This window comes from Anoplophora glabripennis, unplaced genomic scaffold (assembly GCF_000390285.2).
Source record: "Anoplophora glabripennis isolate ALB-LARVAE unplaced genomic scaffold, Agla_2.0 scaffold4, whole genome shotgun sequence".
NCBI classification, from domain to species: Eukaryota; Metazoa; Arthropoda; class Insecta; order Coleoptera; family Cerambycidae; genus Anoplophora; species Anoplophora glabripennis.
The window spans coordinates 357,616-382,426 of record NW_019416568.1 but is presented as its reverse complement, the minus strand read 5'-3'; the positions used below and the strand labels follow the sequence as shown (position 1 = coordinate 382,426).

General features: G+C 33.8%; 1 protein-coding gene across 1 annotated transcript in view; it reads left to right on the top strand.

Moving 5' to 3' along the window:
* LOC108917492 (E3 ubiquitin-protein ligase CBL-B) overlaps window positions 1-23,852 on the top strand; it is a 35,285-nt gene extending 11,433 nt beyond the window's left edge. The window contains exons 2-7 of the mRNA XM_018724123.2: window positions 9,204-9,350; window positions 14,964-15,233; window positions 15,974-16,196; window positions 16,258-16,431; window positions 20,618-20,692; window positions 22,610-23,852. Coding sequence (XP_018579639.1) covers window positions 9,204-9,350; window positions 14,964-15,233; window positions 15,974-16,196; window positions 16,258-16,431; window positions 20,618-20,692; window positions 22,610-23,353 — 1,633 coding nt within the window. The 3' untranslated portion in view covers window positions 23,354-23,852. The remainder of the gene's footprint in view (window positions 1-9,203; window positions 9,351-14,963; window positions 15,234-15,973; window positions 16,197-16,257; window positions 16,432-20,617; window positions 20,693-22,609) is intronic.
* Window positions 23,853-24,811: the final 959 nt, after the last annotated feature.

The following is a 24,811-nucleotide window of genomic DNA, read 5'->3' as shown; positions in this document are numbered from 1 at the left end:
AGAGGTATACCCACAAGAGTAACTAAATAAGAGGTTTTTTTCTGTCTTCTGCCGGCAGCAGCGGCAGAATACGCCATCTGTAGCTGATGTGTAGTGAGACGACACACATAGACCATAAAATAATTAAGGAAACTGCATGGGAAAACACAATTAGAGTAACCTCTAATTCTACTATCTAATAGATGTCGCTGAATCATAATGGCGGTAAATTTAAATGTAATAAAATACACAGAATAAAAAGTATTTCATAAGTAATAGATCAGAAAACAGCTACTAATAGTTGAAGTTAACAATTAAAATTAACACTGAACCATTAACAGCTATTCCATGACCTATTACTTCTGAAACCCTTTAATTATGTTTTAACACTTTACGGGATGTACATTTTTTACTTTGTTGTCTTTATGAGACTGAAAGTGCCAAGACTGAATTTCTTCCAACATATCATTCCAAAATGTAATATGTGCTGATTTCTTATAAGTAATAGATGACTTTAAAAAACTGCAATTATTTAGCTGAATGATACGAGAATTTAAACTATCAAAAAGATCATTAATATCATTCGCAAACTCTGCTGTATGAATAGCCTCGGCAGGTATGCCAGTAGTGGGATTACTCACCATTGTCTCAACTTCATGAGCTACAGATGCACTTAATGTTTGTGCTAGAATTTTTACTTTCATTTTAACATTACTACGGTTTAATTCGAAATAATGGTCATGTATCTTTCGTAAACCTTGGAAGCGTCTAGATTTATCAATTTCATAACATTTTACTATGTGGCTGAATTTTGCTGTCTTATTATGCGAAAATTTAATATTATTGTTATATAAAGCATTTCTGGTCTTTTTAAGCAAATGAGGAACGTCAAAAATGGGAGTAATTTCCTCGCCATTAACAAAGTGGATTTATTTGATGACTCAGAAACCAACTGTCTGATAGCTGATCTGTTAGTGGAACCGTGATCACAAACTGTACAAATTATTTTTAATCCACAACACTGCAATGCTGAAATTATTTCAGTTAACAAAATTTGTAGGTCCTTTGGTTTTATATCATCTTTTGTGAAATAATTCACGATAGGTTGCTTCCAATGTTTACTAATATCTTGTACCAAAAACACTAGAGCATGATTTGCTACCTCATTTTGTCTACCCAGGGACCCAAGATCGACATATCCCGTTACTTGATCTTTACAAGTGTCATAATTTAGACCAACAGACAGAGCTATTTCATCAAATACTAAACAACAAACTTTATCTCTTGTAATCATTTTACTAACACGTTCTGATAATTTACCTAACAACTTTTCATTTATCCCAACATTTAAAGGTATTTGGCCTAAATATTTCCTTATGGAAGATTTAGAGGGTAGCACAAAAAATTTTTGTAAAAACCTGTAGCACCTTGACCACGTTTGTAAATCGATAAAGCAAGTGCTTTATTTTCTGAATTATAGATAGGTCATTTTTTTCACAATTTTTAATTTGCGACTCAATAAATTTTACTCCTACTGGATCAAGATGTCGACTTAATTTTGCAAATAAATTAGAATAGGTGATACTACGAATATGAGCCAAATTACTTTTACATTTTAATAGTCTCCTTTTTAATTTCAAAATCTGAATTTTCTGTTGACAATCTAGATAATACGTTTTTTTATGTTTATCTGAAAGTTGAGATATTCTCTTAACATTCATAGTTTTTAAAAATGTTCTTTGTTTATTATTTGACTGAAAAGATGTGCTGCTTTGACAAAATGAGGTTTCAAGTGAGGTACTTACATGACTAGTATTTGATTCCGCTTCATTCAACTTGCTATCAGTAATCTCAGTAATGGCCCTGGTGCTCGCAGTAACGTTTGTAGGAAATAACAATTTTGAATATATGTATTTCGGTTTTTTAAAAGGTGGAGGTGAAAAATCATCCGAAATTGAAGTTTGGCAGCTCGTACTCTGAAAATTCAGTAATGTTACGTTAACAAATTGTTTTGCTGAATATTGGATACTATCCGAAGATTCCATTCCTAACTTGTAGTTCATCTTAAAAATAATGTCGGCACAGCATTTCTGTTGGGACTATTCCTATCACTGCTTTTAAAACATTTTAACTCAAAATGATCTTCACAAAAATAATGATCTGTGTTCGTCTTAGCAAAGTCTGATTTACATAATTTTCGAATTTCTATAGGACGCATTACAGACATTCATATAGTACTTAGTGCTTAGTACTATAGTGCTTTTGCAATTTGGAGCACAACATTTACGTGTAGTTCTACCAGATAAACCCATTTTGAATAAAAAAAGAATAAAAATACAGTGAGGCAGTTCAGATGACTGATTCAATAAATCCCTTATTACATTAATCTAAAATAAAACAAATTTATTAATGCACAAAACGCGGCAACCTACCTGAACTGAAACATTCTATTCTACTCTACGTTGATTGAAATATTTCAGCCAACGCATTCTATTTCTGTTGATTGAAAGCTTGGAAATACAGATTCGATCTGTGGTAGCAGATTTCTGTTTAACAATTTCCATAAAGGACAATGTTTAGCTACAACAACGTGAGATGGCCTCAGTGAATGCATGTTCGATCCGCCCTATCCAATAAAAGCCTCTTATTTAGTTATTCTTATGGGTATACCTACTTGCCACAGAGAAACTAAAGCATTTCAACAGAATAACAGAAAAATGGTATTATATTTATATTCCTTCAGCGTATCGTAAAATTTTATATCGGTGGTGTATTTTTACTGATATACCTACGATTAGAAAGCGTGTGTTTTTTTCTCGCTTTCCGATATTCGTTGTGGAATTGTACAATTTGCCTCACGTATGAAATCAATATTTTTGACGCACCGGCAATCGATTATAAATTATGGAGTTTTATCCACTTTCGTGTGTGTTAAATCCTCGTACCTATGGAATACGCCGTTAAAATTTCGTTTCAGAATTCAGCTAAATTCCAATTTTAAATTGGATCGGTTCACCAACAGTACATTTGTATTTTCAATATAAATGCAAATCAGTTCGGTTTTGGTCTATTTTCAGAAAATAATGAGAGACACTCCCGTACATTCTATATGAAACGGTAATGACGGTTAAATTACGGAAAATTGTCTCGGTGTATGCCCAAGAAGTTATAATACTTCAAGGATTGACGTAGGAGATGTTCGCGGGGGAATGTTTACGAAAAATATTCATCTGGGGCTTTTCCTGTAGGTAGCGTTCCTAAAAAACAATGAAGTAAACAACTTTTGTGCCAAATTTTGTTTGTCGAGATATAATATTAATTAAATGGTCTTATCATGAAAGTACCTAATGTAGATTTTACGACAATCGCCTACTGTGTACGATGTCACAAACGAAAAATGAAAATACGGCGTAAAGCAAATACGGCTTTTAAAAAGATTCAAGGCGTTCGGCACAAAAATAAAAACAAACCAAAATGTACCAAAATTAGATAAAAATTAGCTGAAGTTATCTATACAGGGTGTCCCTGAAAAGGATGGACAACGCTTGACCACAGGTTCCTTGGATGAAAACAATACTATTTAGCCTAACTTACCTATATACAAAAGTGCACGCCTACTGAGATATAGCCTTCTAAATATAGAACAGATAACCTGTTTTTTTTTTCAAATAATTTGAAAACTGTTTTTCTTAGAAACTTCAAATTTGGTACACATATTTTTTTATATAAGGGCAATGTAAATATATAATTTGGTGAGAATACATATACAGGATGTTCTTTTTCTAGTGCCTGTGCGCGACTGGCTATCCCGTAACTTTTTTGTATGTACGCCAATGACGACAGAATTTATATTTTTAAAAATAAGCACTATTTTAGAAGATTGTTTTGCCTCTTACAAAATTTTGATATCGTTTATGGATTTCGAGTAAAATTGGCATTTTTTACACATTAAATAATATAAAATCAGTTTAAGATAAATAGAACATTCCAGTACGAGGTGCCATATAACAGAGAAACAAATTCATAACAATAATTAAAAGGTTCTGCATCAAGCTAGCTGTGATTTAATTTTAGCTTACTTTGTTTTTTATTGCAATTTATACTTTTGCTGAACAAACTGATATGTTAGTAGTTTTGGGTTATTGTGAAGGAAATTGTAAGATCCACTTCTTATTTGTGGAAGGGCGAAATGGGCGGTGAAATGGGCGGTGACTATTAGACGCCTTCACTATACCCATCCTTGTCTATCACATGGATTTCTATGGCTTACTTTATCGCTCTCACGTAACTTCAGATAGACCATCGGTACTTTCCTACCCTGTAGGTAAGTTAGGCGAAATAGTGTTATTTTCATCCAAGGAACCTGTGGTCAAGCGTTGTCCATCCTTGTATATGAAGAGAGATGAATTTTGTTAATGTAGATATTTTTTAAATTGCCACTTTATGCAGGAGAGTTTTTTCCTTGGACGCTTCGTTAAACAGATACAGGGTGTTAAACTTCAAAAAATATTTTTTATTTTTTTAAATAATTTAAAAAGTAGTAAGTGAAACAATTTGAAATTGGACACGTGTATTTATGTAAACATTGTCCAATATCTGGGAGCGTTTCCTAAAATTTACTTGCTGCAATGGCGGAGATACAGGGTATCGGTGGCATATTTTTCTAAATAAAATAGCACGCCACTGGTTTATGGTAACAACCATGATATTTTCGGATTCGTCTTTCAATTTTCTACAAATTACTAGTCTCTTATGTTTTTCTAAAAAAAGCCTGATACTTTAAAAAATATATATTTGTTGCTAAAATATAAGTAATATAAGCGAAAACGGATTTCAATTCATTATTAATCAATAGTCAGTTTCGGACAGCTGAAAGCCCTGTAGGTGTAGTCCTTTCCTTAGATTGATACTTTTATATTCGAAGCTCCCATTTGAAAAATTTCGTGCACGCCCTTGGTTCCGTGTCACACACCATTGATAATGCCAAGACTGATAACAAGACCTTAGCGACAACATCGGTCGAAATATGGCAGTCCGATAAAAAATCGCTTTGCGACCTCGTTTTCGCATTATATAAAAAAATAATCCCGACGAGCACCCCGACACCGGCGATATCCGACGTCGTCGTTGAGAGAATTTTTAGCCGACGCAGAGCACCCACCCGTCGCGTCGGCTTGGCTTGTGAATCGAGGCGGCTTGAAGCCCATGAATGAAATATCGATTACGTGCAGTCCCGAAATACAATTTCCCTCCCAATTTCGGCCGACGGAGTAGGTCGTGGCGAGAACGCCACTCGCAGGGGTTCGTACCCGTGGTTGGTAGCGACGGGTTACCAACACGCCTACTGCGGTGTAATATGCGTTCGCTGTAGTATGTCCAACACCAGCGAGTTAAAAACCATTAAAAATACAAAAACGACTTCGCAGAAGTGTATCAAAGAATATTTTTTCGAGAACTGCTTCGAAAAAATGTTAAAGTTGGCAAAAAAAGGGATACAAATTGACAGGCCAGACAATACACCATTAGTCATTTGGTTTTGGTCGCCATGGTTTTTATATCTGACGTGTTGCGAAATTATGTGAATATTAAGAAAAAAATTGTGTTAAAATAGGTTTTTAAGTGATGACAAAATGTTTGTCCCTTAAGCTGTCGCAGTATTGCAACTCGTTCCTCAAAAATCTGCAAGTAGTGTGCTAAATAGAAAATTAAGAAAATATCTCAAAATGTGTTACTGGCTTATTGAAAACAAGGTCGTGAAAGTTTATCTAATTATGCGTTTTCAGGTTATTGTAAATAGGTAATTGCATTCATGAAGTTTGCAGAAGTCAAGAATAACTTAATTTGACTGTACAAGATTTAGAAGACAATTACATGGTTATCATTAAATTCTTGAGAGCAAAAACTTCTTTCGCATTAAGCTTTTTTTAATATCTATGAATATTTAAATGTCCTTTGTATAGTCTTTCCGATCTCAATTTAAGAACCAAGAGGTTGGCAGTATGTACTAGGTTCGGTCGCTGACGCAGCAACTCATCATTGAAATATTTGAAAAAATAATTAAAATATATTGTTAACCAAATGAACATATAATAGAAATTTTCTGCACATATACAAATTATTATGATTTTTTACCTTTAGCAGAAAACTTTTTTAGGGACACCTATGAAACTCATTAAATTTTATTGCTAGACTTTTTTATACATGTTCAACTGACTTCGGAAATACTTATTTTTGTATCACTGTTGTCGTATTTTGTACTTACATAAGAACTATATTCTTATAGACACTTACTAATATGTTTTTAGTTTTTAAATTTTTGTTGTTTATATTCTCAGTTCGATTTATGTAATTTATTTATGTACTCAAGGGTTAAGTGGCAGAGCACACTTTGCGTAAACTTCCCCTTGAGATTTCCAAACTGACGTGTTTATGGGGTATGCTTTATACTATTGTTTTTTTTTTTCTTCTTGGAAATAAAGACATTATTATTATTATTATTATTATCATTATTATTATTCTTATTTATTATTATTATTTTATTATTAAAATACATGCCTCAAAAGACACTTATCAACTACGTCAGTGTTGATATTTGATAGTCCATCGAAAAATAATTCTTGCACCATAATTAAAGGTCCCAGAACACTATTTAAGAGATTATCTTACCTTGTAGACTTACAATAAAATTTAAAATCAAAATTTAAAAAAACCGTCAAAGATATTAAGAACGGATATACTTTTACGAAATGAACATTTCTATTTTCTTTGCGGTAGATGTAAACGATCCTATTTTTGATCGTGAATCGTTAAACTTTATTGCTTAAAAATAATGATACTCAATTCCTCATTTGGCAATTATTGTCAGTACTCGCATAATAACGTTTTTAATAAAATCAGTTTTAAATCAACATTATGTATTTTGATACGTGTTGTATCAGTATACTGTTAAAAGTATATCATTAAACACTTCCTTATTTTTGCCGTACATATCTACTATTCCACATTACGACTCGCCTTGCCTTGGAAACATATTTTGTGTTCTAATTAAAGCACAGCCTGACCAAGCCCACCGTACGGCCCTACCTATTGACGTCGCTACCCGCGGAAGGTGTCGAAGGCCACCGCGCTGCGACACCGCTTACTCATTCATTCATTTGTTTGGAACCCTTGACTCCGTTTTTTTTTTAAGGTTTAATTCATGACTGTGCTATTTAGTCTGTTCATTTGTTTAATTGAATTAATCCCCCAGTTTACTGCGCGTTCCACATTTTGTGTGTGTGTGTTTTCGAGAAACACGCCACATGAATTATTGCATTCAAATGAACCGTTTCGCCTCCGACCAGGGCCGGTTTTCCATTGAGCCTCATTGGCAAGCCACCACCAACTGATTCGATTTTGTAGTGGATAATCGAAATTGCTATAAACCGCATATTCTTTCAGTTGTCTTAGTAGGCCATGAACTTGACATGTAGAAGTTTTTTGTTTCCCTTAGTAACCTACGACTGAGGTAATTTCATAGGAAGCCATGACTTTGACAGTTGAATTGTTTGTTAAATTTGCTAAAATATATCAAACCTCACACACAAAATTCTTAACTGTTGTTATTGCAGGAAACAACTGCTACATGCCTCAGCTTACCTCGAATTGCACCGGGAATATCTAGTAAACAGTAATTAATAATTATCTTCTATTGTTATATAAAAATTAATGTTAGTGTGTGTCGCTTATAGACTCGAATACCACTCGATCGACTGAGCTCAAATTTATGGGTTATTTTCGGTTATTGTTAATTTGTTCTGCCCCTCCCATGAAAGCCCATATTTTTAAATCTTCTAGTAACTGAATTTTGCCTAAGTCGGCTCTGTTCCCGAGGCGTAGGTATTTCTAACACGTAGTTCCGCCCAAGGCCCTTGGCTAAGCACGTAGCCAACTTTCAAAAAGAATAGTTAAAGATCAGCCACAAAGGCCAACTCGCGGACGTCGGGAATAATAATTACCCGGCGCGTTTTTTTTTTTTTTTTTTCGGAAATCGGAAGTCGCTTTGACGCAAATCGAACTCGACGAAGCGAAAAAGCTATATCGGCTCTGTTAAATATTTACGTAAAGCTATCTTCGGGTTTTAGTAGCAGACTTCCTGTTTTACTTTCGCTCGGACGTCAATCTGCCTAATGCAAAAATTTAGCGGCTCGTCTTGTAAATATTATTGTTTGTTTATAGACAGTCTGGCGCAGCTAGCTTTCCACGGTGCTATCCTATTTCACGACCCATATTTTCAAGAAAGAAATGTAGGTATGCCTACTTTAAAAAAGGCACAAAAGTCTTAATCTTTTCTGTGTTATTTTGTTACATTTTGGTCAGAAAAAAACAATTAAGTTCTACCGGATGAAGTAATTTATCTGTTTCAACCATTTCCCATCGACGAACAATTGGAAAAAAGCTTTTTGTTACGAATGTGATGTCGTTGAACCGTTGATTTCCTCATTAATAGGAACGAAAGGGTATTTGCTTTCTTGATAACCTGGAAACTTTTTTATTATCTATTTCGTCACATTAGATGCTTTATATGGGCGTTAATGAAGATACCAGTGTTTACAAAGAAGTAACAGCAATTAAATTTTAATGTAACTAAAAATAAATGAAAAAATAACACACAAAAAAAAGATTATTGTATCTGCGAATTAGGTATATAGTTTTCGAAATATGTTGGCAGTCACTTCAGCAAATTGTTTCTTCATACCAACCAACGACAGTGGGAATCTATCCACATACCGCGGCTTTGCCCATACCCGTCGACGACGCGATCCGACTACAAAACACCACGTGGGCGTTTCGAATAAAAATGAATGAACATTCTCTGCCGTTAACGAAATTTATTATTTAATCGACGTACCTATATGCAGTCGACCTGTTCAGCGGGTCGTGAGATTCATCATTAGACGGCTGTCCTTACTCTACCGTTAAAAACGTGGCGCCCAACGTGGGGCCAAATCATTGATAAAACTGCACATTAATGTTTAAAATTTTCTCAAGCCCTCAGATTTTGGACAATGTTTACGTAAATACATCTGCTCAATTTCAAATAATTTCACTTACTAGTTTTTAGATTATTTAAAAAAATTAAAAATATTTTTTAATTTAGATGTTACTTTCGGAGAGCGATTTTTTTTTTAGATATTTTTAACTGACATAGCGGTGAATAAAACGACTGTTCTTTTTGTCCGCAGTACTTTGGTCCCCTGGAAAATATTTCGACAAGAACTGAATAACGTCCATCCCATTAGTTCTGGATTAGAAGCAATGGCGCTTAAATCAACCATAGACCTCACGTGTAATGATTACATATCGAATTTTGAATTTGATGTCTTCACAAGGTACGTATATTCAATATTTTCCCGCTTCTCATTAATAATCTTTCGTTGTGACGTCATTTAGTGCGCCCTGCTACGATTCCAGGCCGACGAGGCAGGAAGTTGCCGGGACTGTCAAAATTTAATGTCAAATGTGCATTCAGGGCACCAAAAATTACTTAAAATTTGAGAAGTCCCAGAACCCAAACAATTTTGCTATTTCGCATGTATTACTAAAAACATCCAAAGTGCTTTCCTAACTAATTTTATAGCTGTATACGTAGATACGAGATTTATATAAAACAGACCCCCCGTTTGTTTATTCACATCTATCTGTCGCACGCGTTGGCCTTTTATTATTTTTATTTAAACGAGGCGCAATTATAAAATATTTATTATTATTTATCTCGACGTTACATAATAAAAACAGTGACTAATGGAATTGTTTGTAGCACATCGGAGTTATTTGGCAATAAAAATAATCAACTGGTGTTTATAATTAAACGAGAGAGTTATATTTGTTTCTTCGGTTGTTGTTTATATTAATTAAACACTTGCCTCGATAATTTGAAACCTATCCAATATTTATCCATCGGGGAGTGTTTACCCAGAAAAATTCGCAGGAAGCTACCGAGAAATTGAACAAATAAATGGAAGCCGGCAGGAAACTTCCAATTTTTTTGGACGTTGATGTGACGCAGGATGTAAATAACAAAAATATGAAGTGTTTACTTCGGTATGTGTCATAAACAGGAAATTGTGCAAGTTTCGGACATTGAAAATTTAAAATTTTATTTTATATTAATTAACATTAATTTTGTTTTGTATGACTGGGCTTTTATTAAAAATTTAACGTTTTCGTAATCACTTGGCCAGTCATAGGATGTAGCCTATATCTGTCCGAGTCCCTCAATGATGTCATGGCATCCGCATAGTGGATAATATGAAGCAGAGGGATCGAGATAACTATTCGTTTAAAAAATAAACGACCTTTTGAAAATCGCTAATACCGAGATAACAGATGAAAAAAGCAAAGAGCTAACTCCCGAAGCGTAGTAAGCTGTCGAAATTGCAACGTAAAGATAAGTTATCAGCAAGAGATTTCTGGGCTATCAGTGATAGATTGTTTCAGGAGTTACTATCGCACTCTAAAAAAGATTGCCTAAATACTAATCTGACCACAAGATTTACTCGAGGAAGCAGTTTATCTAATTTATAAAATACATATCTGATTTATTGAAAGAAAAATATCAAAACGTGGAAAATATTTTTTTACAAGATATCATAAAACTAAATTTCAAATTAAATATGTATAAAACACACATAATAGAACAATGATTAGGAAATTACTTAATTTTTGTAAATTGAAACGGCACAACCAATTGTGTCCGGTGTCCAATATTCAAAGCGTTACATCTCAGATATGTCATTGTTTAGTGACGTCACTACCTGTGGTTATTAGTCTCTAATTGTAACAGTACTTAATGATTGTGTTTGATATAGCAGTGTACATTTTACCTACTGTTTACCTGTGTAATGCACATGTTATATCTCTTATTTCACTTAATACTCGTATTTGTCACCTCGTAAGTGACGTCACGCGGTGAGCTGTGAGGCCTTGATAAACTAGTGTAGACCAGGGTCGATAATTTTTGAAACCAAAAAAAAATATAGTAGGATGAAACCCATTGGAAAAGAAAGATAATATAACAGAAATGAAAGGAAAAATAATTTACGGGCGATCCGAGGTCGGGAAGGGGAAGGGGGTGAGTTTTTAAGGGTAAAAAACGGTTTCCCTTGATTTCCGGAAAAACTACAAGTCTTATGGAAAAAAGTTAAATAGCAAAGTTGTAGGTAATAAAAGGATCTACAACTTTTGTATTTATACTTTTTTCACATAACCTCAAAATTTATGTGAAAAATTCAAATAACCAAGTTTTTGGTTTTTTATTTTTAATTTACAAAAAAATTTTTTTTCACGAAATTTGGTGAAAACTTACCTATTTATGTCCCAAACACGCTGTAATTTTTTTTATTTGATATATTTATTTTTTCACCTTATTTTTACTTAATATCGAAAAAGCATCCTAATTTTCAATCGAAAATTCTCACGTCAAAATAACTGCTATTTTAAAAACGTCGGTGGGCTTTTTCTTCGTTGAAATCTCTACTTTCTGATGGTGTAAAAAAATATATACATTACTATGGTAAGTTTTCTCAGGAAATGCAAAGAAACGAAAGAAGATTCTAAAACTTTCTCAAAATATTGTAGATGTCTTATTAAATATTAACTTTATTAACTTATTTGGTTGTTAATTATAATAGTATATTTCGACTTGTAATTTTTTGTTTATCAATGTAACATGGAATCTTACGTTTTTCGAGTAATTAAAGTTTAAATTTTAATAAATAGCTCAAAATTGTACATAATGATTAGAAAAACATTTTCGGATTCTAGTTTTTTTCGTTTCTTTGCATTTCCTGAGAAAACTTACCATAGTACATAATGTATATTTTTTTTACGCCATCAGAAAATAGAGATTTCAACGAAGAAAAAAACCACCGACGTTTTTTAAAAAGCAGATATTTTGACGTGAGAATTTTCGATTGAAAATTAGGGTGCTTTTTCGATATTAAGTAAAAATAAGGTGAAAAAATAAATATTTCAAATAAAAAAAATTACAGCGTCTTTGGGACATAAATAGGTAAGTTTTCACCAAATTTCATGAAAAAACAACATTTTTTCTAAAAGAAAAATAAAAAACCAAAAACTTGGTTATTTGAATTTTTCACATAAATTTTGAGGTTATGTGAAAAAAGTGTAAATACAAAAGTTGTAGATCTTTTTATTACCTACAACATTGCCATTTAACTTTTTTCCATAAGGCTTGTAGTTTTTCCGGAAATCAAGATAAACCGTTTTTTACCCTTAAAAACTCACCCCCTACCCCTTCCCGACCTCAGCTCGCCCGTAAATTATTTTTCCTTTCATTCCTGTTATATTCTCTTCCTTTTCCAATGGGTTTCATCCTACTATAATTTTTTTTCACTTTTTACCATTTTTTAAGGCTTAAGCACTGGTCTAGTGGTAATAGCCCTTGTCAAAATCAGAAATAAGCGATCTTTTGACAACCTTGCGCGCTATTAGTACTAACATTACAATTAAGAAAATACGGCATGTTGAAAATATTCAGTTGAGTTGACTCTCGAGCTTTAGACATTAAACAAACAAAATTCCTTATTTTTGTTGGATTTGTACAGCGACTGGATAAACTCGGTGCCAGACCCTACACGAATTATGTATGTGCATTATTGATGATGCACGACCAAGAAAATATTTCAATAATACAGGATGTTGAGTGTGTAGTTAGTTCGTTCACACCAGTCGCAGATATACGATAAGGGGGCAGGGAAGCTGCTACTGAAGACGCATAGCTATGCTAATGGCGTTACGTCTGTGTATAAAACATGAATAATTAGGGACGTGTCGAGATGCAGCCGAGAACTCTAAGGCCGTCGCAATTTCCGGGAGACGACTTTTCAGTTTTTACCATCGGCTAATGGCGGTCGTCGGGTTCGTCAACTGGTTTTAGATATGTATACGACCAGATAGATGATGTAGGCGTAACTTGTAAAATCTCTAAAAAATTAAAAATTATGTACGAGTATTAAAAAATTGCATATGAATTTTAATATCAGTTTTAATAGAAACTGCTGTTACGCCACTGTCTAAAATGACAGTGGAATTTTCTGAAAACTGTAGTACTTAATTAAAGGTATTTCTTAAAACGATTGAACTGAAGCACCTACTGAAGAGTTCAATAACATTTCTGTGGGAAAGGCATATCCAGCAATTATGTTGTAATCTCCATAATTTCTGTATAACTTAAGAATAAATAAAAGCGTAATTTTAGTATTCTCATACTCATCCCAATGAGGGCAAATACTTCAAGCTATGCATTATTAACCGTCAAAGGTCACACTAGTGCGAATTCGCACTAGTGTGAGCAAGTGTGGCTGGATTTATATCATATAATCTAGAAATAAAGTGAATTGAAATGCACATTTCCGATTATTTTCATCTCATTTTTCGTGCCCAATAAACTGGAACGTTGTTTATTTAGTTATTGTTAATTTTTTCATTAATAGCACGGCTACACAAAAAAAAAGTTGTCTGTACTTTTCTTGCGACATATGTTATCCGTAGTATTTTTGCCTCCTGATCATGAACCCGGTGTCAGAATTGAGCTATGACATCACAGGAATTTCCTAACCTCAAAAAACAGGACGAAAATGGCAAAAATTCATGAAAAAGCGTTAGGAAAAATAATACAAAAAAAAATTTTTCTATATTCTAATGTACATTTATATGGTTAAGAAGACCCCGCCGAATGTGAATTGGCGGTCAGAATTGATAGTTCTTTTTCTAACCTCAAAAAAAAAACGGGTCAATTGTGATCAAATATCAGGAATTTTCAAACAATGACAGATTCGCGCCAAATATGGTATCCGGGGGTTTTCGGGGTCGCTGATCACGGATCCGCGGTCAATTTTGCGATATTCAAGATGGCGGATCCAAGATGGCCGAGCAAATTTTAAAAAATAACAGATTCGCTCCAAATTTGGTATACGGGGGTTTCCGGGATCGCTGATCACGAATTCGACGTCAACTTTGCAAAATTCAAGATGGCGGGTCCAAGATGGCCAACCAAATTTTCAAAAAATAACACATTTGCGAGATTTTTTGGGGTTCCCATACATTTATGCCACCCTGTATACAAAAGAGTGCAGGTTAAACATCAGTTTACAGAAAGAGGGCAAAAATCAAAGCTTCAAAAAATGGGCTATTTTTTCTTAAAAATATAGACTTTGAACTTCAAAATCCTTTTTTTTAACTTTTCCTCTAGCTATTATTTATTTGAAAAAATACTAATTTAAAATTAATTTTTCGGAAAATGTTCTTTTTTTTAATCGCTTTTTTTATTAACAATTTTACCCCAGCTTTGATATAAATACGTTATGTTTTCGTTGACAAATAAAGAAGACATTAAGGTTCAAAGTTGGCAAAATCCCGATTCGCACTAGTGTGACCTTAAGGTGGCCCATCCCAACTGTGAACTTGGTGGGTTCTGGTCCATTATTACTACATAGAAAAGAATTTTCAGAATATGCAAATCCTCAGTGGGTTAATTAGTTATTTTTATTCCTTTATATGCTGTAATAATAATAAAGTCGCTAATTGTTTATTTAATTTGGACTAGAACGCAAAAAATGTAACGAAAAATACATTAACATACAGTTAAATAAAATATAAGTATTAAAGTTTACTAATTGTAAGACTAAGTGGTTTAAGTACCTACTTTATAATTTTCAAAATAAATATAGGTTCGTTTCGGTTCGTTTAATGATCGGAAGAAAAATTAGATGATTTTACGGTGTGTTAATAGATTATTGTAAGTGATATTTTTAATACAACGGCTACATCAATTTTTTATGTTGTTTTTTAATTGATTTACTTAATAATTCTTGCTGCCTCTGTATTTTACGGTTTAGAATATAAACGTTAATACTAAAACCGTCAATTTTTATGTTCACATCTATACAAGCAAGTTTATTTATTTATATGTTTCGTTGTAGGTTATTTCAGCCTTGGGCCACTTTGCTGAGAAACTGGCAGATCTTGGCCGTAACACATCCAGGTTATGTAGCATTCCTAACGTACGACGAAGTCAAAGCGAGATTGCAGAAATACATAAACAAGGCGGGAAGCTATGTGTTCAGGCTGTCGTGCACCAGGTTGGGCCAGTGGGCCATTGGGTATGTCACGACGGACGGGGAGATCCTGCAGACCATACCGCAGAACAAAAGTCTGATCCAGGCCCTGTTGGACGGATACCGAGAAGGATTGTGAGTAGGATTATAACTCTTTTGTTTGTATTTAGAAAAATTTCCCGGTCGGTTTGTGGTCGCTTCCAGTAACCGCTCGTTTTTGACAATCGACAGATGACAGTCCCCAGAAATACGTCGCTTCACTTGGTTTTCATCTACACATTTCCCAAATACAATTTGTTTTATGAAAAATGACATTAAATAATTTTTTCAGGTAAATGTAATTTTCTCGCAATATCTCGCTTGTTATAATCACTCAGTATAAAAGTTATGAATTTTGTTCCAAGCTTTATCATGACGCTGTATATACTGGTACTTTATCATAACCAAACCAAGGTGGTTTACTTGTGATATGCTAACTATGTGGGTTTTGATAATCTACCATAGACTGTTGGTATTTTTAGTTAAAGCTGTTTTATGTAGTTGAAAATTGTTATTTTTTTATTTACATAAAGAAATATCACTCTTTATAAAAACATTTTGATGTAAACATGCGAAAAAATTATTTACCCTCCGATTTATTTCTTCGGGAAGTTATTTGACAGATTTGGCGAATTGTACGCCATTCCAACCTCAATGTCGTTGCGCGCGTAACTAAACCTGCGCGTGGTAGAGGGCGCACCTAGGCCACACCCTCCACCCCACTCCACAGGACTAGATGCGCGCGCAGCTACTTGGCATATCCAATAAAATACGTATATTATATTATACGTATAATAACAGTAAATCGCGTACAATCGTTTGTTTTCTCCTCTCAGTTACTTATACCCGGATGGCAGGAACGTCAACCCCGATCTGTCGTGGGCAGTCCAACCGAGTCAAGAAGATCACATCGCCGTCACACAAGAACAGTACGAATTATATTGCGAAATGGGTAGTACATTCCAACTCTGTAAGATCTGCGCGGAGAACGACAAGGACGTCCGGATCGAGCCCTGCGGCCACCTCCTCTGCACGCCGTGTCTCACCGCTTGGCAGGCTGTAAGTTTTATTAACCCGTTAATATAACCCGGCACCGAACGATATCCAAATTTCTTTTAAGGGGTCCGAGGGCCAGGGCAGTCAGGGCTGCCCGTTCTGTCGGGCGGAGATCAAAGGAACGGAACAGATCGTAGTGGACCCTTTCGATCCGAAAAAGTCCCACCAGCGGCCCAAAACGTCCACGGCCAGTTCTCAGAACGCCTGCAACATCGACGACGAGGACTTCGAGTTAGAGGTAGCGAATGAGCATAGTGGCACGAACGATTACGCTGAATAAAAACCGCTCTTCATGCCTTCGGCTGTGCTTCACAATTACCTGTTTTTATTTTTTTATTTTCGTTTTTTTTGTGCTTGTCCATTTGAGCTTTATCGATGTACACTGGGATCTCGGGAGGAAATTTATCCAGATAATTTTCTCTCGCGCTATTTATTTCCAGTTATTTCTTGTCTGCCGATGAGAGGCTCTTGATAAATTTTCTCTTCTGGCATGGAATTAACAGTCACTCGGTTGTTTGCATTGCGTGGCACAGGTTGTGTTCTTTTTTCTAATTCGCTGTTTAGTGAGCGCATCTCTTTGTGGTTCGTCTCGTTTTTGGTAGATGGCGCTGCAGTCGTAGTTTCTGCCATTGCTGGTTTGTCTTGTAGCGAATGAAAATTCTTTAAATACGAAAGTAGAGAGCGATGCGGATATTTTCGTTTAAAAATTGCAGAAGCTATTACTCAGCCGGTCTTAGACACATCCCGCCGCTATGATCACGATACTGACTTTTTCACCTTGCAATATTTTTTATATTATACATAAGTATTCTTCATAAAGTAATTTTTAGGTTTTTATATGAGGCGCATTTCACGAGTAAGGCCGCTCGGTTATGAAATGAGAACAAATAAGAATATTAAAAAGAACAATGCTTCAAGTAAACACAGAATTATGTTATTTTTCTACATTTTCACTATTTCTAAACAAACAAGACAAGGAAATAGTGGTATGCAAAAAACACTCAGACACGGTCCAATTCCAGATACCAACTGAATTGCGAATTGCTGGACAGCTTAGTATAGTCGTTACGATATACTGTACTGTATTTAATAGTGTTCTTTAATTACGCGATAAATTGTCGTTTTTGATATCGTAGTTAATTCGCTAATCCGTTTCCTAATTTCTTTATCACATTGTTCCCCATTTTCTCTTTTCACACATTTATATATATTTAAAATAATACATTGTACGGGTAAATGCTAAATTACTAGATAATTACTTATAATATTTATTTTAATAACTATTACCTAACTGGTTACGATATGAGCAAATAATAATATTAACTAATAATTAATCGCTTTCCGCTACACTGGCAAAGCCGAGTGTACCCGCTCGACACCAAACCACAAAATACCATACAAAAAATTATTTATGACCTAGTGGACCAATACAGGTTTGCTTTGACGACCAGCGCGCCGCCGTCGATTCTACATCAGGCGGACTGGTTTACCAATACCGGATTCGCCCGATGGCTATTCGAGTATAAATTACGAGACATATCATGGCTAAGGCATAGGAAAAAATTCAAAGGTTCCAATTGATATCGTGACAACTATACCTAGTGTTATCCGCCGCGCCCTTGTCACGTTGCTCGATATGAATTTTATCGAATTTTAAATTTATTACAACGCTAATTATTTTTTAGAATTAAGTAGAAAGAAGTTCAAAAAAGTGATAAACATTGTATTTTATGGTAGTCTATACATGCGGTTATGTCAATATTTCTTAATTAATAGAACTTTTGTACATCAATTTGGAGATTTTGATAATTTTTTTTCTCGGAAATGGTTGAGTTCTAACACCATGTATAGGTTTACATGAACACACATGGTTGATGTACAAATTATTTTGTTGGGTTTGTTTCATTCAGTATTAGTGAAATTACATAACATCAAAATTGTTTTTTTTTTCAATTAAGCAATTTTTTTTCAAATTTGTTATATTTTTTGTTGATAACACACTACGTTCACAAAAAAAAAACAATTCTGGGGATATAAAAGGTAATTAAAGATAATTTATCAAATTTCGATGTACAAAATAGTAGACCAAGAAATAAAGGTGAAAAATCATCGAGAAATTGTGAAAAAGTGCTTTTTCTTTAATTGTTAATAACTTTTTAAAGAATTAATAAAATCTTACCAAACTTTCCCAAAATGTGAGTTTTTATATCCATAAGAGATGTGCAAAAGATGGGCTCGATCGGTCAAATAGTTTTTGCAGAATTCCATTTATCCCATTTTTGCAAAAAAGGCCCATTTTCAAATGTCTATTCTGGGGGCAGGGTTATGACTAAAACATTCTTTTGGGCTCATTTTCTTCAAAAGGACACCAAGTATCCTCTAGTTAAAAAAAATTAAATTTTTTTCAAATTTAACTAAAAAAAATTGCTAACTCCGGATCTGTTGGTCGTAGAATTTTTTTTTTTTTAATAGAATCAAATTTGAAAAAAATATATATTTTTTTTTTAACTAGAGGATACTTGGTGTCCTTTCGAAGAAAATGAGCCCAAAAAGAATGTTTTAGTCATAACCCTGCCCCCGGAATAGTCATTTGAAAATGGGCCTTTTTTGCAAAATTGCGATAAATAAATGGAATTTTGGATAAACTATTTGACCGATCAAGCCCATCTTTTGCACATCACTTAAGGATATAAAAACTCACATTTTGGGAAAATTTAGTAAGATTTTATTAATTATTTAAAAAGTTATTAACAATTAAAGAAAAAGCACTTTTTCCGTTTAATTTTGCAATAAATTTTTTGTTTATAAAGCAATTTTACCTTATAAAGTCTCATTTTAAAGATGAGTTTCTCTAGATCAAATCGTCTATTAAACACGTTTTGCTAAGATTTATAGTTTTTTTACAATAACGCGTAGAACGAAAAATGACGAATTTTTGACCTATTTGTTGATGAAAAACAATGACGCTATACCTTTTTCGTGACCCACGAGATGAGACGCCTCTTGTATTATTATTCCGAAGACTTTCCAACAATAAAATCACACCCAGTAATTAATAAATTTCAAAATGTTCCCTTTCCTGGTCTATAGGTAAATTTTAACTTTTTTAATGTTCCAAACATTTAAATGTTTTTTTTTCTTGGAAACTTTCCAGTGAATTTGAAATAAAACTAAGATATTTTAAAAAAGTTTCAACTTTAGCTGTTTTTTTAAGGATTTTGTTGGTGTATTTGAAGAAATAAATTGGAAAAATAAATATTCCAATAAAAAAAATATAAGATTATGTTACACCATTAACGTTTAGTTTTCGAAACTTATAACGAGTAAAACCTTCTCTTATTTATTTGCACTTTATTTGGGTCACCCTGTATTATTGAAAAAATTTCCCCCCCCCCCCCCCAAAAAAAAATAATGTATGTGGAATGACTAATATATTTTGTGTTTTCTCATTTACTCTCGTTTCAAAACGGTCCTTACTCTTGAAAAGCGCGTCTTGCATATTTAAGAGTAAATTTCGTTTTAAATACATGCCTTTGTACGTGTTTACACGGATTTAGTAAACTAAAAATAGTATTTTTTTAATCAAAATGTACTTAAAATAAAAGTATTATCATTATAGACATTTTTAATTTTGTGAGAAAAGTTCATCGACGACATCACAGTTGGTATAATTCTTCCGCTTCAGACGTCATTTCGGACAATATTTTTGTGGAAACTGCAGAAATCGTTATCAGTAATTAGATTAGTTTGAAAAATTTTAAAAATTTCGCAGTTAGCTTTTTTTACGAAAGTGTTATTTTGTATATAATTATTTAAATACTTCTTAAAAGCATGTATATTTTTTTATTTTCAATATGTTCGTTATATAAGAACTGTTTACTGTGTAGAACAACTGGTTCCGAACGATTATTTATAATATAACATTTTATACGTAAAACTAATTTTGTTTTATTTATTGTATTTGTTTTGTTTGTTGGTGTTCGTGTACAGCTGAGTGTTATGGCTTTTTTACTAAATTTTTTTGAGAAGTAGGTAAGTAACGATTTTTAATTAACAGCGAAAATGCATGACGTTACGCTTCGCATTCACGTAATCGTTGCTACTGTGTTGTAAATTGTAAATATACGAAACCACGAATCTTTTCAATCATCCGCTGGAATCCCTTGGCTAAAAGAGACAGAAATAACGTTAAAAAAGTTCATCTTTACTTTTATTTTTTAAGGATTATTATATACTAGGTGAGTAAAATTCACCGCTCACTCTATAAAAAAAAGTCGCCGAACTTACAGCCAAAAATTAGTGTCGAATCCATTAAATATATTTATTTTTCACAAATTATTCAAAACTGTTCCTCCTTGACATTTTTGGTCCTCATTGAATTTAATCTATTAACGAATTGCATTTTCAATTTTTCTTTATTTCAGGATGCCGGGGAATTATGGAATTGCACAGGAATTAGCCTCCACGCTTTGGCACTGTCGCCAAGATCAGATATTTCCGTGAGTAATATTTGTTTTTAAATAAAAACTTCGCCAAAATTAAGCGTTCATAAATGATTACAAGCCACGTGGCCACTAATTTTATTTCTAACAGTAATTTTATTTCCTTGTGGCAATTAAATTTCGGTAAAATTAAAACAATAAGATCAAGATTACTGATTGGTGTAATTTTGAAAAAAATGAGAACTAAAAAGTATTCTTGAGAAATTTCAAGATAGTTCCAGATTTTTTTTGACAAGTACAATGAAAATTTTCATAATCTTATAAAATTATTTCATTATTCTTAATTTTAAAACAATTTCATGATGTAAAACATAGTCATAAGTCCTCATTTATACAGGATGTTCCAGATTTGAATCAGGTAAATTTAATTGACGTTGGACCTTTAAAATAAAGTTTTAAAATTTTATAGCTTCGTTTTCGAAATACAGGATGTTAAAGTTATTAAAAAAATGTTTATTTTTCCACAATCAAAACAGTTCCACGATCACAATGTTTAGTAATAACTTTTCTTTAAAAGGGCTCTATAGAAAATAGGCAACCAGCAATACATTTTTATAGATTTTATTACACAGTTTGTCTAAATATGAATTAATGCACAAATTACAGACTTTCCCCCATTTTAACGCAGATTTTCTATAAAATTAAGTTATTTTGAAACTCAAATTACATTTTGTTGTAAAGAAATCTGTAAATTTCTTTACACCAAAAAGTAATTTGAATTTCAAACCAAGTCCATTTTATAGAAAATCTGCATTAGAATGGAAAAAAGCCTCATATTTGTGCATTAATTCATATTTAGAGAAATTGTGTAATAAAATCTATAAAAATGTATTGCTGGTTGCCTATTTGCTATAGAGCCCTCTTAAAATATCTAATTAGGACACCCCAGCATTGCCTCTAGTATAACTAAATTAAATCTTTTTACTTCATATGAAGCCTCTTCCTTGTTACTAAAAATGTACCAAATTAGTATTCAAATATATAAAATATGCCTTATGTTTAACATATTTGCGGTAAAGAATAATTATAACCACAGTGATAATTTGTTTGATACATTTCCTTTAATTAAAGCATGTTTATTTGCGTATTTTTGATAAATTTGTTGTCGACGTGTGATATGATGATTATTATTCAAGGTTTCATTTTTTCACTTTTAATATGGATACATTTAGAAAGAAATTATAGTTTTTATAATAGATTACACCATATATGTGTGGAAATAATTCCGCAACAGCTTCATTTACTTTTAAATCTGGAATAAAGATTTTTTTTATAAGCGCGTTACTAGGAAATGTATACAGGGTGTTTGGTAAGTCAATGCATTCCTCGCTTAGTTTCCGATCTATAGGGTGTTAAGTTTTAATAAAAAAATGCAAATATTGCGGAAACAGCTCAGAACATTTTAATGAAATTTTACAAGCTTTGACAGTTAACAACAATACATGTTTTACGATAAAAATATTGTTTTCTTTTTCACCAGTGGCGTGCGCATAGGCATGTCTGGATATTTTTAAAGAAAAAAATGATACGTCACTGATGAAACTGAAAACAATATTTTTATCGTAAAACGTATATTGTTGTTGACTGTCAAGGCTTGTAAAATTTCATTAAAATATTCTGAGCGGTTTCCGCGATATTTATAAATTTGCATTTTTTTTTTTAAATTTTAACACCCTGTAGGTCCAAAACTAAGCGTTTTCGGAATATGGTATATTAAGAAAATATATCACAAATCACTTGTACTATAACCTCCTACAACACCCTGTATATTGTTGGTACATTGTCTAGATAACAGAAACGCCACTTAGTTTTACCCCGACTTCCACTTTTTTCATTATTTCAACAAATTTTTCATAAACAATAAACCGGAACGGAATAAATAAAAAATTTAAAATTCATTATCTTTTTCGGCAGGCCTCGGCAAGCCCGATGATATCTCCAGGAAGCAGCCCCCGCTGCATGCGTCGGAATATACCGGTAGTGGTACCAAGTGCGGTCCCTCCGCCCCTACCGCCCCGCAAGAGCTCCCCGACCCACGAACAAACAGTCCTACCCACAACTTCGAGCATCGCCATGCGAAACGGTACGCACAGCAACCCGGGCCTGAGCGAGGCCCAATCAGTCACAAACCTGACGCACAACACCATCGATATACCTCATATTCCCAAAAGCAATTCGATGTTGAACATAGAGATTCACAGAAATAGCAGTTCAGAGAATGAGGTGGTAGAATTGAGTTCCCCGGAGACGATTTATGGGGTCGTCATACAGAACTGTGACTACTACGATAAAAATATTATAGACGTAAAGGTGCCTAATCGGCACTTGAGTTGTCCCTCTAACAGGAGCGCGCCTAAAGCTGCTAAGCCGGTGAAGTCCAGTACTAGTCCCAATATTAGCTATCAAACGACTCCGGATCCGAGTTTACCTCAGTACGAAAATGTGGATCTGGAGGTACCGCCGAAGAACAAGAAGAAGGTGAATCCCCTCGAGAGAGAGACGAATGTTTCTTATGAAAATTTAAACATGGATTACATTAAGAAGCTGGTCAGTGAGGGTTATTCTAGGGATTCAGTAATTAAGGCCTTAGGGATTACTAGGAATAACGTCGACATGGCTTGTGATATTCTTCACGAATTCGGTACTAAGCTGGGATAGCAAACGTAACTGCGTCTTTTCCCTGCGGCAGTAATTCGATAGCAAATTAAAATTTAGACAATATTTTTAGTTGAGTATAATCAAACTGGAAGTGTTGATTTTTAAGGATCGGGTATATGAGAAATGGAAAGTCGTGAGGGTAACGGAAGGGGCTGTGACGTAAAAAAAGTTGTTGGGGCAGCCTTTTGTTAATTTCACATCTAAAAATTAGATTTGCCTTGATTGAACTTGACTATATCGAACTTATTTTTACTTTACTGTCCCTTAGTGTTGTTTGAGATCTGATTGCAGCACTAATAATTATTGATGAAGGAATTTTAAATATTTACATACAGGGTGTTCAGAAATTATGAGCCAAAATGAGATATTTTTTCGAAAACTAATTTAGTTACGTACCATCACACTTATTACTAGTTGGGGTTTTCGTCGTAAACAAATGAATAAACAGGTAAATAAAAATAAATAAATTTGCGTATTTTATCAGCGAAAGGTCGTTTTTTACCCCTTGGCGCGTTCGACATTATTAGAATATTAAAACACGTATACACGAAGCAAACGCCCACGAAGCAATAACTGCCGTTATTACCGGTTTCGTATGATGCGCTGTAGCGAAAGGCCAACGCGACAGCCATGATCTTTCGATCGAGTCCCGAACTCTACTATTACACCTATGAAAAAAAAACATAAATTTTGAGACCCCAAATGGTGGCAAGAAAATTGGTCATAAGTTTTTATTTGCAATTTTTGAACGAGAATTAAACAGCTTCAGATTAAGTCATTAGTTGTTTCCAAGGAAAATCGCATTTATTGCTTTGTGGCGACAATTTGTAACCAGCTTTTGTATTAAAATTCCAGTAAATTATCAATTTGAATATTTTTTATTTTTTTCGTCGTAATTAAGTAAAGATTTTGCAGAATTTAAAGGAGAAAACGCATTCGGCAGTCGCGATCCCATCGCATCGCGATTCGTGTCGCGCAGTGGAGTTCCTTCCCATGTTTTATAATGTATGCATTCGCACTAGACGTTCCCGAGCTCGTCTCGCTTGCTCGCATCGCTTTCCCCTCCGATCTTTTTCAAAGAATCTCGGGAGACCGCGATGCGATCGAGACGAGTTTCCTCTTCCATAGAACTCATTTTCTTAACTACTAAAACAATACCGCAACTATTTAAAGGAAGGCGCGAGCAGGATTGTGTGTAATTGCCAAATGCGACTGATTTAGTAAAAGACCGTGATCAGCTCAACCCAGAACAGACCGCGACCGCCTAATGCGTTCTCTGCTTAATACTTACGATCATATAAAACAATTTTAATAGTTATGGCAAAAAATAACTGATGTTATGTAACTCTGTTATATATTGACTTAAAAAAAAGCACATTGGAACTTTTTTTGTTGATTTGTTTCTACGTAAGAACATATAACAGACTTTGCTCCATTCTAACGCAGATTTTCTATAAA